The 15,000-nt window shown below is 44.8% G+C and overlaps 1 protein-coding gene across 1 annotated transcript in view; it reads left to right on the forward strand.

Moving 5' to 3' along the window:
- cadps2 (Ca++-dependent secretion activator 2) overlaps window positions 1-10,959 on the forward strand; it is a 32,689-nt gene extending 21,730 nt beyond the window's left edge. Inside the window, 2 exon segments of the mRNA XM_053319377.1 lie at window positions 2,772-2,947; window positions 10,761-10,959. Of these exon segments, the coding sequence (XP_053175352.1) occupies window positions 2,772-2,947; window positions 10,761-10,959 (375 nt within the window).
- The last annotated feature ends 4,041 nt before the right edge of the window (window positions 10,960-15,000 follow it).

The raw sequence follows: 15,000 nt of genomic DNA on the forward strand, positions 1-15,000 counted from the left end.
TACTACATACTACATCACTCATAATACTGCAGTACTTTTACTATAATACTGCATACTACACCACTATAATACTGCAGTACTTTTACTGTAATACTGCATACTACATCACTCATAATACTGCAGTACTTTTACTGTAATACTGCATACTACATCACTATAATACTGCAGTACTTTTACTGTAATACTGCATACTACATCACTATAATACTGCAGTACTTTTACTGTAATACTGCATACTACATCACTATAATACTGCAGTACCTTTACTGTAATACTGCATACTACATCACTCATAATACTGCAGTACTTTTACTGTAATACTGCAGTACTTTTACTGTAATACTGCATACTACATCACTATAATACTGCAGTACTTTTACTGTAATACTGCATACTACATCACTCATAATACTGCAGTACTTTTACTGTAATACTGCATACTACATCACTATAATACTGCAGTACTTTTACTGTAATACTGCATACTACATCACTCATAATACTGCAGTACTTTTACTGTAATACTGCATACTACATCACTATAATACTGCAGTACTTTTACTGTAATACTGCATACTACATCACTATAATACTGCAGTACTTTTACTGTAATACTGCATACTACATCACTATAATACTGCAGTACTTTTACTGTAGTACTGCATACTACATCACTATAATACTGCAGTACTTTTACTGTAATACTGCATACTACATCACTATAATACTGCAGTACTTTTACTGTAATACTGCATACTACATCACTATAATACTGCAGTACTTTTACTGTAATACTGCATACTACATCACTATAATACTGCAGTACTTTTACTGTAATACTGCATACTACATCACTATAATACTGCAGTACTTTTACTGTAATACTGCATACTACATCACTATAATACTGCAGTACTTTTACTGTAATACTGCATACTACATCACTCATAATACTGCAGTACTTTTACTGTAATACTGCATACTACATCACTATAATACTGCAGTACTTTTACTGTAATACTGCATACTACATCACTCATAATACTGCAGTACTTTTACTGTAATACTGCATACTACATCACTATAATACTGTAGTACTTTTACTGTAATACTGCATACTACATCACTATAATACTGCAGTACTTTTACTGTAATACTGCATACTACATCACTATAATACTGCAGTACTTTTACTGTAATACTGCATACTACATCACTATAATACTGCAGTACTTTTACTGTAATACTGCATACTACATCACTATAATACTGCAGTACTTTTACTGTAATACTGCATACTACATCACTATAATACTGCAGTACTTTTACTGTAGTACTGCATACTACACCACTATAATACTGCAGTACTTTTACTGTAATACTGCATACTACATCACTATAATACTGCAGTACTTTTACTGTAATACTGCATACTACATCACTATAATACTGCAGTACTTTTACTGTAATACTGCATACTACATCACTCATAATACTGCAGTACTTTTACTGTAATACTGCATACTACATCACTATAATACTGCAGTACTTTTACTGTAATACTGCATACTACATCACTATAATACTGCAGTACTTTTACTGTAATACTGCATACTACATCACTATAATACTGCAGTACTTTTACTGTAATACTGCATACTACATCACTCATAATACTGCAGTACTTTTACTGTAATACTGCATACTACATCACTATAATACTGCAGTACTTTTTACTATAGGAGGATTTTTCATGCAGGACTTTTTCTTGTTGTGGAGTATTTTTGTTACGTACTTTTACTGCATTAAAGGATCTGAGTACTTCTTTTTTATGTTTGGGCAAATGGCAGGACAGGAAGTGATGTCAGGATCTCCAAAACAAAAGCGTGCAGGATTGACGGGGCTTTTGTGTGTAACATGAAAACATCATCTTCACTGTTTGTCTCAGTTTCCTGTCTCAGTTTCATGTCTCAGTTTCATGTCTCAGTTTCATGTCTCAGTTTCATGTCTCAGTTTTTATGTCTCAGCTTCCTGTCTCAGCTTCCTGTCTCAGTTTCCTGTCTCAGTTTCCTGTCTCAGTTTCATGTCTCAGTTTCATGTCTCAGCTTCATGTCTCAGCTTCATGTCTCAGTTTCATGTCTCAGTTTTTATGTCTCAGTTTCATGTCTCAGTTTCCTGTCTCAGTTTTTATGTCTCAGTTTCATGTCTCAGCTTCCTGTCTCAGTTTCCTGTCTGTTTCATGTCTTAGTTTCATGTCTCAGTTTCATGTCTTAGTTTCATGTCTCAGTTTCATGTCTCAGTTTCATGTCTTAGTTTCATGTCTCAGTTTCATGTCTCAGTTTCATGTCTCAGTTTCATGTCTCAGTTTCATGTCTCAGCTTCCTGTCTCAGCTTCCTGTCTCAGTTTCCTGTCTCAGTTTCATGTCTCAGTTTCATGTCTCAGTTTCATGTCTCAGTTTCATGTCTCAGCTTCATGTCTCAGTTTCATGTCTCAGTTTCATGTCTCAGTTTCATGTCTCAGCTTCATGTCTCAGTTTCATGTCTCAGTTTCATGTCTCAGTTTCATGTCTCAGTTTCATGTCTCAGTTTCATGTCTCAGTGTAAATTTTAAAGCTTTCTGAGATGAAAGCGATGCTGCTGCTCTGCATGTGTGCAGCGGTCATCACAGTCACACACCCTGACTCAAACCCAGCCGCCATGTTCACATCTACACCACCGAGCTTCCTGTGTCCGTGTGACATCATGACGTCTTGTTTCTTCTTCTCCTGCAGAAACCAGGGATGGATCTGGCCGACACTTACATCACCTTCGTCCGGCAGAACCAGGACATCCTGCGAGACCGCGTCAACGACGAGCTCTACATCGAGAAGGTGTTTGATGTGAGTGCTGATTCATTTCTCCTCAGCTCAGCGATGGTAGCTTCAGTAGATAAAACTAGAGCTGAGATGTACGAACCAGGCGGGGAGTTCTGGTCCTCTGAAAAGAAGCCAACCAGGAAGTAACTTAGAGCTGCATTCTATCAAAAGGCCACCAGGGGGCGACCGTCTCTATACAAGTCAATGGAGAATTCACCAACTTCTCACTTGATTTCTAACCTCAGTAAACGTTTTCAAAATGTGTTTATGGTCTCAATCGCTAGTTTAAAGCCTTCTTCAATGCAGTATGATGTTCATTTGGGACATTTTGGCCTCCCTGATTTTATATGTGACGATAAAGCAGGGTATGCATTAGGGCGTGGCTACGTCCTGATTGACAGGTTGATTGACCAATGTCCTCCAGATCCAGCCCTCGCAACCAATCGCAGCCTCCCCACTCCGCCGTTGGTCCCGCCCATACTTCCGTCCATGGCTCCGCCTCATGCCCATATAAGTAGAATCCCTGTTCTTTTTTTTCCCAGCATGCACCTGAAATTTTCAAGATGGCGCTGCCTAGATTAGAAACTATTGGCTTCCGAGCAGCAGTCCACAAACCAATGGGTGACGTCACGGATGTTACGTCCATTTCTTTTATACAGTCTACGGTACGAACGTGGCGGTGACGTCACTAAAACTCAGACGTAATCCAGATTATCTAACACCACTTTGTCTGGAGGTTGAACTGGAATGAGCTCATGGGACAGAAAGGCTGCTCACACGAGGACGGTAAGTTCAACAGCCCGTCAGCTCGCATTTCTTTCTTCTTATTCGGAAGGTCCTGGCTCCAAACAGTAAAGAGGTTTTGAATCTTGTTCTGGTTTCAAAGACCAATGCAAGTATTTGATGTGATATGACAAAAGTTTATAACGAATTCAAACAGAGCGCTTCTGTCTTTTGTCATATTTTGTCAAAATACAGTTTGCAGTCGTTGTTCTTAACCCTTGTATCGTCCTCCCGGGTCAAATTGACCCTTTCTTCCCCCTCACTCCTTCTTTCCTTCCTTCCTTCCTTCCTTCCTTCTTCATTCCTCCATTCCCTCCTCTTTTCCTTCCTTCTTCCCTCCTTCCTTCCTCCCTCCTTTCCTTCCTTCTTTCCTTCCTTCCTTCCTTCCTTCCTTCCCTCCTTCCTTCCTCCCTCCTTTCCTTCCTTCGTCCCTCCTTTCCTTCCTTCCTTCCTTTGCTTCCTCCTTTCCTTCCTTCTTCCTGCTTTCCTTCCTTCCTCCCTCCTTTCCTTCCTTCTTCCTGCTTTCCTTCCTTCTTCCTCCCTCCCTTCCTTCCTTCCCCCTTTCTTTCCTTCCTTCGTCCCTTCTTTCCTTCCTTCCTTCCCTCATCCTTTCCTTCCTTCGTCCCTCCTTTCCTTCCTTCTTCCTTCCTTTCTTTCTTCCTCCATTCTCTCCTCTTTTCCTTCCTCCTTCCTTCCTTCCTTCCTTCCTTCCTTTGCTTCCTCCTGTCGTTCCTTCCTTCCTTCCTTCCTTCATCCCTCCTTTGTCCCTCCTTAATCCCTCAAACGCATCACTTTATTCATCAAAAGCAGAAACGTTTCACAATAATCTGTAAAATGCACAACAACAAAAAAGCTTGGTGCCAACAAAGTGAATTAAATCACAGTGATTAGTTTCATCTTGACTCGCGGCCGCATTCAAACTGCCTCTCTGAATGTTTACAGACACACGGAGCAGCAACCGTGACCCGCTCCTCAGATATTCTGAACGCTGCGTTTCATTTACTAAATAAAGTAAAGTGGAGCGAGGTTAATGAGAGAGGAAGTGATGCTGCAGCAGTCGTAGCCTTGACTCTCTCTCTCTCTGTCTCTCTGTCTCTCTCTCTCTCTCTCTCTCTCTCTCTCTCTCTCTCTCTCTCTCTCTCTCTCTGCTGCCGTCCGTTAGCTCGTCCTGCAGAAACCATGAAGACAGAAACATTTCTTTTCACTACAGGAACATAACCAACAACAATCTGCTGATATGCTGCAAAGTCTCATTTTTAAACCCAAATCTGGAGCAAACACAGAGTCACGCTGTTTCATTTCATTCTCTGAACTCCTCGTTGGGTTTTCAGCTTTTTGTCTCTCAAACAAAAAGCTGTTATTGATCTCCAGTCTCCTCACATATCTTTCTCTGTCTACAGTTAACAACTGTAGTACAGTTAACATCATTTTTAAGTTAAAAAATGGGGGTCTGGGGGTTGAGCATAGCTCAGCAGGTAGAGCACCCGCCCCGTGTGTAAAGGCTACAGTCCTTGCTGCAGGCAACCCCGGTTCGAATCTCGCACCGAGCGGTCCTATCCTGTGTGTCATTCCCCCCTCTCTGCCTCCTGTTTCCTGTCTCTCTCTACTAACCTGTACATAAAGGCAAAAAGCCCAAAAAATATACTTCAAAAAAAAAAATGGGGGTCAGCTCTATGTTCCCACATTTCTAACTTTTTAGAGCCCATAACTAATTAGGCCCTATATTCCAACAGGATTAGGGTTAGGGTTTTATTTTACAACTATTTTAGTTGCTAGCCCAGCTAGCAGCTGAGTTAGCCGCCCAGCTAGCTGCCGAGTTAGCCGCCGAACTAGCCGCCGAGTTAGCCGCCTAGCTAGCAGCCGAGTTATCCGCGGAGTTAGCCACTGAACTAGCAGCAGAAAGCTCTCAGACGTAGCGTCCATGTTTCTGGTAGAGGTGGTGACTTTGATTGACAGGTGACACTTGGTAGGGGGCGGGGCTTCAGAGGCTGATTTTTACACAACTTTGAAGCCTAATTTCATATATTTGGCGATTTTTTTTTAATCATTCAAATTTGGCAGGGTGGTTAACAACACACTTTTCTGTGGTATGTCAAACTCAGAACACATTTATTCTTACTTTACACAGACTTTAACCAAAATGCTATTTCACATCTGCTGTCCCTGGACTGATGTTGCGTCGTCACCCTAAAAGAATATAAAAAGATTTAGTTTGAAGCAGACAAGTAACACATTAAAGAATAAGAAGACTAATCCAAACATACACAGACAAGCTAACAAAGGTTCAACTCAAACAGCAGACAGATACAGACAAACAACATTCAGCAGCAACACAATAGATTAAACCAGACACAATAAGAAAGCAGAACATAGACAATAAACACATTATAAAGAGCCATGCACAATAAAGCTAGACAATAAGTCTAGCTTTATTGTACTTAATAAAGTGACAGACAACATGACGGTGCAAGGAAACGTAAAGGTATCCGTCTGTGTCCTGGAGCTCAACAGGAAGTGGGTCAGGGAAAAAAGACGACAGAAGAAAGTTAAAGTTTTCTGCAACATCCTCGAGTTAAGACCGTCCTGTGAAGAGGAACGAGATATTTAATATAGATCATTTAAACACCGTCTCTCAGGACTAGGGATGTATATCGTTAGGATTTTGTTGATACTGATACTGATACCGATCGTCCTTATCGGTATCGGTATTTATCGGTACTCTTATTGGTACTACAACATGTCAAATTGATGCTGTATCCTCCTGAGTTCATGACTATAAACTTAACAATTCATACTCTTACCGTGACTTGACGATGTCGAAGTAGGAACAAAACCGGGTCCCGTGACGGTGCTGCACTCGTTAGCGTTAGCCGGGCTGCTAACATTAGCCGCTTTGTTTAAGCAGTCAAACACGGCAGCGACGGCGGCAGTGTCATAATTACGTGGCGGTTAGGTAGACGTTCAAAAAGTACCGATAATAGTAGATATAAGATATAGTAGTAATATACTATAGATAACAGTATCGTTTGTCCAGAATCTTAAAAGTCCATTTTCCACCGGGTCCGTCAGCGGCACGTTACAGCTGCGCCGCGGTCACCGGAGCTGATCGATAACACTATAACCAATGAGAGTGTTTCCAACAGCAGCGTCTCAGCAGCGGCTCTCCACACCGCAGCGCTATCAATAGGTAGCATTTCTATTTTTGACGGAGCCGTTTCCAACTCGCGACAAGCTCAACAGAGCACATTGCACCAGACAGGAAGTCCGACACAGAATCGGCATAATAAAACTTCCGTCTTTCAAAATAAAACAACCCGTGCAGCCTCATGATCGTATTTCAGCAACAATCAGGAATAAAACAGACAGATAGAGACTCCATCTAGCTACGTAGCTACTGACAGATGACATCATCACAAACATCTAAGAACATTACCAAATCAACTAAAATTGAGCTTAAGTTAACAAAATCGGGCCGTTTAGTTGCGCTGCTACTACCGTAATTACTGTAGACTAGCTACTACAGTAATTACGGTAGACTAAAGGCTCTCGTTCGGATTTGATTGGGCTGCTACTACAGTAATTACGGTAGACTAGCTACTAGAGTAATTACGGTAGACTAGCTACTACAGTAATTACGGTAGACTAGCTACTAGAGTAATTACGGTAGACTAGCTACTACAGTAATTACTGTAGACTAGTTACTACAGTAATTACAGTAGACTAGCTACTACAGTAATTACGGTGGACTAGCTACTACAGTAATTACGGTGGACTAGCTACTACAGTAATTACAGTAGACTAGCTACTACAGTAATTACAGTAGACTAGTTACTACAGTAATTACGGTAGACTAAAGGCTCTCGTTCGGATTTGATTGGGCTGCTACTACAGTAATTACGGTAGACTAGCTACTAGAGTAATTACGGTAGACTAGCTACTAGAGTAATTACGGTAGACTAGCTACTACAGTAATTACGGTAGACTAGCTACTAGAGTAATTACGGTAGACTAGCTACTACAGTAATTACGGTAGACTAGTTACTACAGTAATTACGGTGGACTAGCTACTACAGTAATTACGGTAGACTAGCTACTACAGTAATTACGGTAGACTAGCTACTACAGTAATTACAGTAGACTAGCTACTACAGTAATTACGGTGGACTAGCTACTACAGTAATTACAGTAGACTAGCTACTACAGTAATTACGGTGGACTAGCTACTACAGTAATTACAGTAGACTAGCTACTACAGTAATTACGGTGGACTAGCTACTACAGTAATTACGGTAGACTAGCTACTACAGTAATTACAGTAGACTAAAGGCTCTCGTTAGGATTTGATTGGGCTGCTGTAATTACTGTATTAACAGTGCAACTTTACTTTAAAAGGCAGATTTCTCTCCCAGAGCTCCGCTGCTGTAACGCTCCCGGTGTGAGTTGACGGCGGGCAGAGGACGGAGATAAACCGTAGCGCTGACGCACCCGGTGGAAATCCCCAGTAATGGTACCCTGGTACCGACCCAATTAGAAACCGGAACGAAAAAATACCGGCCCTCGGTATACATTCCTACTCAGGACTCATTCTTGGAAAATGTATTATAAATGACATTTTTACAATAGTACTATTTTCTATTTCAGTGATTCCATCTTCCTCCCTTCCTTCCTTCCTTCTTTCCTTCCCTCCTCCTTTTCTTCCTTCGTCCCTCCTTCTCCCTCCTTTGCTTCCTCCTTTCCTTCCTTCCTTCTTCCTCCCTTCCTCTTTTCCTTCCTTCTTCCTCCCTTCCTTCCTTCCCCCTTTCTTTCCTTCCTTCGTCCTTCCTTCCTTCCCTCCCTCCTCCTTTCCTTCCTTCTTTCTTCCTTCCTTCCCTCCTCCTTTTCTTCCTTCTTCCTTCCTTCCTTCCCCCTTTCTTTCCTTCCTTCGTCCCTTCTTTCCTTCCTTCTTCCTTCCTTCCTTCCTTCCCCCTTTCTTTCCTTCCTTCCTTCCCCTTTTCCTTCCTTCTTCCTCCCTTCCTTCCTTCCCCCTTTCTTTCCTTCCTTCTTCCTCCCTTCCTTCCTTCCCACTTTCTTTCCTTCCTTCTTCCTCCCTTCCTTCCTTCCCCCTTTCTTTCCTTCCTTCTTCCTCCCTTCCTTCCTTCCCACTTTCTTTCCTTCCTTCGTCCCTTCTTTCCTTCCTTCATCCCTCCTTCTTTCCTTCCTTCATCCCTCCTTCTTTCCTTCCTTCCCTCTTTCTTTCCTTCCTTCTTCCTTCCTTCCTTCCTTCCCCCTTTCTTTCCTTCCTTCCTTCCCCTTTTCCTTCCTTCTTCCTCCCTTCCTTCCTTCCCCCTTTCTTCCTTCCTTCTTCCTCCCTTCCTTCCTTCCCACTTTCTTTCCTTCCTTCTTCCTCCCTTCCTTCCTTCACCTTTCTTTCCTTCCTTCGTCCCTTCTTTCCTTCCTTCGTCCCTCCTTCTTTCCTTCCTTCGTCCCTCCTTCTTTCCTTCCTTCCCTCTTTCTTTCCTTCCTTTTTCCTCCCTTCCTTCCTTCCCCTTTCTTTCCTTCCTTCCTTCTTCCTCCCTTCTGTAGAGTAAACATGTGTGTGAATTAGACTGCAGTGATAAACTCAGTGTTTATTCTGCTCTTCCTTCCTTCCTTCTTCCTTCCTTCCCTCCTTCTTCCTCCCTTCCTTCCTTCCTTCTTCCTCCCTTCCTTCCTTCCTTCCTTCCTTCCTTCCTTCACCTTTCTTTCCTTCCTTCGTCCCTCCTTCCTTCCTTTCTGCTTCCTCCTTTGCTTCCTCCTTTCTTTCCTTCTTCCTTCCTTCCTTCCCCCTTTCTTTCCTTCCTTTGTCCCTTCTTTCTTTCCTTCTTCCTTCCACCCTTCCTTCCCCCTTTCTTTCCTTCCTTGTCCCTTCTTCCTTCCTTCCCCCTTTCTTTCCTTCCTTCGTCCCTTCTTCCTTCCTTCCCCCTTTCTTTCCTTCCTTCGTCCCTTCTTCCTTCCTTCCCCCTTTCTTTCCTTCCTTCGTCCCTTCTTTCCTTCCTTCTTCCTTCCTTCCCCCTTTCTTTCCTTCCTTCGTCCCTTCCTTCCTTCCCGCTTTCTTTCCTTCCTTCGTCCCTTCTTTCCTCCCTTCGTCCCTTCTTCCTTCCTACCTCTTTTCCTTCCTTCTTCCTCCCTTCCTTCCTTCCTTCCTGCCTCCCTTCTTTCCATGAGCTGTAAACATGTGTGTAAATCAGACTGCAGTGATAAACTCAGTGTTTGATTCTGCTCTTCCTTCCTTCACCTTTCTTTCCTTCCTTCTTCCTTCTTCCTTCCTTCCTTCCTTCCCTCCTTTCTTCCTCCCTTCTTTCCATGAGCTGTAAACATGTGTGTGAATCAGACAGCAGTGATAAACTCAGTGTTTATTCTGCTGCTGTGTGAAGTTTTGGGAGCATCAGCGGGTCGCTCCGAGGCTGCAAACACCGACTGCTTGTGTTGACCTGTTTATCACTTCCTCCCTTCCTTCCTTCCTTCCTTCCTTCCTTCCTTCCTTCCTTCACCTTTCTTTCCTTCCTTCGTCCCTCCTTCCTTCCTTCCTTCTTCCTCCTTTGCTTCCTCCTTTCCTTCCTTCTTCCTTCCTTCCTTCCCCCTTTCTTTCCTTCCTTTGTCCCTTCTTCCTTCCTTCCCCCTTTCTTTCCTTCCTTCGTCCCTTCTTCCTTCCTTCTCCCTTTCTTTCCTTCCTTCGTCCCTTCTTCCTTCCTTCCCCCTTTCTTTTCTTCCTTCTTCCTCCCTTCCTTCCCCCTTTCTTTCCTTCCTTCGTCCCTTCTTTCCTTCCTTCGTCCCCTCTTCCTTCCTACCTCTTTTCCTTCCTTCGTCCCTTCTTTCCTTCCTTCGTCCCTTCTTCCTTCCTACCTCTTTACCTTCCTTCTTCCTTCCTTCCCCCTTTCTTTCCTTCCTTCGTCCCTTCTTTCCTTCCTTCTTCCTCCCTTCCTTCCTTCCTTCTCCCTTCCTTCCTTCCTTCCTTCTTTCCATGAGCTGTAAACATGTGTGTGAATCAGACTGCAGTGATAAACTCAGTGTTTATTCTGCTGCTGTGTGAAGTTTTGGGAGCATCAGCGGGTCGCTCCGAGGCTGCAAACACCGACTGCTTGTGTTGACCTGTTTATCACTTAGGAAGCACGGAGAGCTGTCGGCTCGCTCTGCAGGAGCTCCGTCCAGCCAATCTAACCGCTCGCACTTGACTTCGCTGGAGGGAAGAGACAACACTCGATTAGAGGAGCGCCACACTCTGCTCGCCCTCCGCGGCAGGATGTGTTGGGTCCGCTGCTTCAGACACATCGCTTCTTTGTTCGGTTCAGACACACAAACGTGATTTATGAGACAAGCTCACAGAAGCAGTTCTTCATATTTATTCATATTTATAATCATTTATTTATTTTAGGAAATAACAAGACAAGCAGACAAGAGAGAAAACAATGTGTGTGTGTGTGTGTGTGTGTGTGTGTGTAGGGGTGTTTGGATGGAAGACAGGGTGTGTTCCTTCGTCCCTTCTTTCCTTCCTTCTTCCCTCCTCCTTTCCTTCCTTCTTCCTCCTTTGCTTCCTCCTTTCCTTCCTTCTTCCTCCCTTCCTTCCTTCCCTCCTCCTTTCCCTCCTTCTTCCTCCCTTCCTTCCTTCTTCCTCCCTTCCTTCCCTCCTCCTTTCCTTCCTTCTTCCTCCCTTCCTTCCTTCCTTCTTTCCTTCTTCCTCCCTTCCTTCCTTCTTCCTCCCTTCCTTCCCTCCTCCTTTCCTTCCTCTTCCTCCCTTCCTTCCTTCCTTCTTTCCTTCTTCCTCCCTTCCTTCCTTCCTTCTTTCCTTCTTCCTCCCTTCCTTCCTTCCTTCTTTCCTTCTTCCTCCCTTCCTTGGTCCCTTCTTTCCTTCCTTCGTCCCTTCCTTCCTTCCTTCTTCCTTACTTTTTCAACAAACAAGGTGGAACAGAGGAAATAACAAGACAAGCAGACAAGAGAGAGAAACAAAAACAGTGTGTGTGTGTGTGTGTGTGTGCATGTGTGTGTGTGTGTGTGCTGTGTGTGTGCATGTGTGTGTGTGTGTGTGTGTGTAGGGGTGTTTGGATGGAAGACAGAGGGTGTGATGTTAGCTAAGCAGGCAGGAGCAATATTATTGATGTTTTGTCCAGCCCTAGTAGAGATGATAGTTCAACCTGTGTGCGTGCGTGTGTGTGTGTGTGTGTGTGTGTGTGTGTGTGTGTGTGTGTGTGTGTGTGTGTGTGTGTGTGTGTGTGTGTGTGTGTGTGTGTGTGTGTGTGTGTGTGTGTGTGTGTGTGTGTGTGTGTGTGTGTGTGTGTGTGTGTGTGCGTGCGTGCGTGCGTGCGTGCGTGCGTGCGTGCGTGCGTGCGTGCGTGCGTGCGTGCGTGTGTGTGCGTGTGTGCGTGTGTGTGTGTGGAAGGGATCGAGTCTCATACTTCCAGAAGTTTTCGAACAGCATTTTTTTAAACCAACAATTTCAACTTTAAAATTAGCATCAATGCAAATGTTTAGTTGTGTGTGTGTGTGTGTGTGTGTGTGTATGTAGGTGTGTGTGTGTGTGTGCGTGTGTGTGTGTGTGTTTGGATGAAAAACAGAGAGTGTGATGTTAACCCTTAAACAGGCCTTACTAGTTATGTCATTCGCACCTAAAGTAAGGAAGGACTAGTTATGTCATTCGCACCTAAAGTAAGGAAGGAAGGAAGGAAGGAAGGAAGGAAAGGAGGGAGGAAGGGAGGGAGGAAGGGAAGGAAGGGAGGAAGAAGGAAGAAAAGGAAGGAGGGAGGAAGAAGGAAGGAAAGGAAAGGAAGGAGGGAGGAAGAAGGAAGGAAAGGAAGGAGGGAGAATGGAGGGAGGAAGGAAGGAAGGAAAGGAGGGAAGAAGGAAGGAAAGGAGCGAGGGAGAAAGGAAGGAAGGTAGGAAGGAAAGGAGGGAAGAAGGGAAGGAAGGAAGAAAGGACAGATGAAGGAAGGAAGGAAGGAAGGACAGAGGAAGGACCCGGGAGGACAACAGGAAGGTTAAAGAGTCTGGATCTCCTGGTGCACGTTGTCTGTTTAAGGGTTAATATAATACAGAAGAAGAAGGAGGGAGAAGAGGAAGAAGAAGAAGAAGAAGAAGAAGAAGAAGAGGAAGAGAAGAAGAAGAAGAAGAAGAAGAAGAAGAAGAAGAAGCAAATGAACACACACAAATAAATAAATTAATACAGATACAGCAGAAGAGAGGCAGCAGCAAGGCCGATTTATTCATATTCATACGCTCCTCCACACCTGCATCCATCCCAAACAACCCAAACAACCCCCCCTCCCTCCTCTCCCTTTCCTCCTCCTACCTCCTCCTCCTCCCCCCCCCCCCCCCCCCCACCCCACCCCGCAGGATTCAGATTTATCAGATTATTTTAGCGGCCGGTTTCTGAACACGCTTCGTCTCGCCGGTCGTGAGTCAAAGCGGCGGACATGGCGGCTCAGACCTTCGTCCACATTAGCAGCGTGGAGCCAGCGAGCCATGGATTCCTCCCGCTACACGCCGAGGGTTCAGGGCTCGAGACCGTGTGTGTGTGTGTGTGTGGTGTGTGTGTGTGTGTGTGTGTGTGTGTGTGTTAGCTAGCAGAATGAGTCTAATGGAGCTCAGGAGCGTCCAGTCATGCACCGGGGAGGAGGTGAAGGCGGGGGCTTCAAAGTGTCTCCGCTCAGCCCTTCTCCATGTCTGTGTGTGTGTGTGTGTGTGTGTGTGTGTGTGTGTGTGTGTGTGTGTGTGTGTGTGTGTGTGTGTGTGTGTGCGTGACAAAGAAAGTAAATCTTGTGTTCATACAGCAGCTTCGGCCCCCCCCGCCAGGAAAGCATTACGGCTACGGCAATTGTCTTGTTTACGTTCATCTCGAAGCGGCTCTCGAAATCAAATTGGTGGACGGAGTCTTTTCTGTAAACACGAGGTTAGTCGACGCAGGCGGAGACAAAGAGAGGGAAGAGAGGGAGGAGAGGGAGGAGGGGGAAGAGGGGGAAAGAGAGGAGAGAGAGGAAAGAAAGGGAAGAAAGAGGAAAAGAAAGAGAGGGAAGAAAGAGAGGGAGGAGGGGGAAGAGAGGAGAGAGAGGAAAGAAAGGTAAAGAGAAGAGAGGAGAGAGAGGGGAAGGAGAGGAGAGAAGAGAGAGGAAGGAAAAGAGAGGGAAGAGAGGAAAGAAAGAGAAAAGAGGGAGAGAGAGGAAAGAGGAAAAGAGAGGAGCGAGAGGAAAGAGGAAAGGGGAGAGAGGAGAGAGAAGAGAGGGAGGAAGGAAAAGAGAGGAAAGAGGAAAGAGGGGAAGGAGAGGAAAGAGGGGAAGAGAGGAAAGAGGAGAGAGGAAGGAGAAGAAAAGAGAGGAAAGAGGGGAAAGAGGAAAAGAGAGGAGAGAGGAAAGTGGAAAGAGAGGAGAGAGGAGAGAGGGAAGAGAGAAAAGAGAGGAAGGAGAGGAAAAGAGAGGAAGGAGAGGAAAGAGGAAAAGAGGGGGAAGAGAGGAAAAGAGGGGAAAGAGGGGAAAGAGAGGAAAGAGAGGAAGGAGAGGAAAGAGGAAAAGAGGGGGAAGAGAGGAAAAGAGGGGAAAGAGAGGAAGGAGAGGAGAGAGAGGAAAGAGAGGAAAAGAGAGGAAAGAGAGGAAGGAGAGGAAAGAGAGGAAGGAGAGGAAAGAGAGGAAGAAAGAGAGGAGAGTGGGGAAGGAGAGGAAAGAGAGGAAGGAGGGGAAGGAGAGGAAAGAGAGGAAAGGGGAGAGAGGGGAAGGAGAGGAAAGAGGAAAAGAGAGGAAAGAGGGGAAGAGAGGAAAAGAGGGGAAAGAAGGAAAGAGGAAAGAGGGGAAGGAGAGGAGAGAGGAAAGAGGGGAAAGAGAAAAGGAGAGGAAAGAGGAGAGAGGAGAGGAAAGAGGGGAAGGAGAGGAGAGAGGAAGGAGGGGAAAGAAGGAAAGAGGAAAGAGGGGAAGGAGAGGAAAGAGAGGGAAGAGAGGAAGGAGAGGAAAGAGAGGAGAGGTTAAAGCGAGGGATGAGACGGAGGAGAGGAACTGACAAAGACTTCTTCTTCTCTTTTTTTTATAGCGTTCATGCTCACATACGCCCGTCTGTCGATTTGTGTACAAGTGCTCAGCAGGGAGTGTGTGTGTGTGTGTGTGTGTGTGTGTGTGTGTGTGTGTGTGTGTGTGTGTGTGTGTGTGTGTGTGTGTGAGTGTGTGTGTGTGTGTGTGTGTGTGTGTGTGTGTGTGTGTGAGTGTGTGTGTGTGTGTGTGTGTGTGTGTGTGTGTGTGTGTGTGTGTGTGTGTGTGTGTGTGTGTGTGTGTGTGTGTGGGCATTTATTACACACACACACACACACACACACACACACACACACACACACACACACACACACACACACACACACACACACACACACACACAC

The sequence above is a fragment of the Scomber japonicus genome, chromosome 5, assembly GCF_027409825.1.
Source record: "Scomber japonicus isolate fScoJap1 chromosome 5, fScoJap1.pri, whole genome shotgun sequence".
Lineage (NCBI taxonomy): Eukaryota > Metazoa > Chordata > Actinopteri > Scombriformes > Scombridae > Scomber > Scomber japonicus.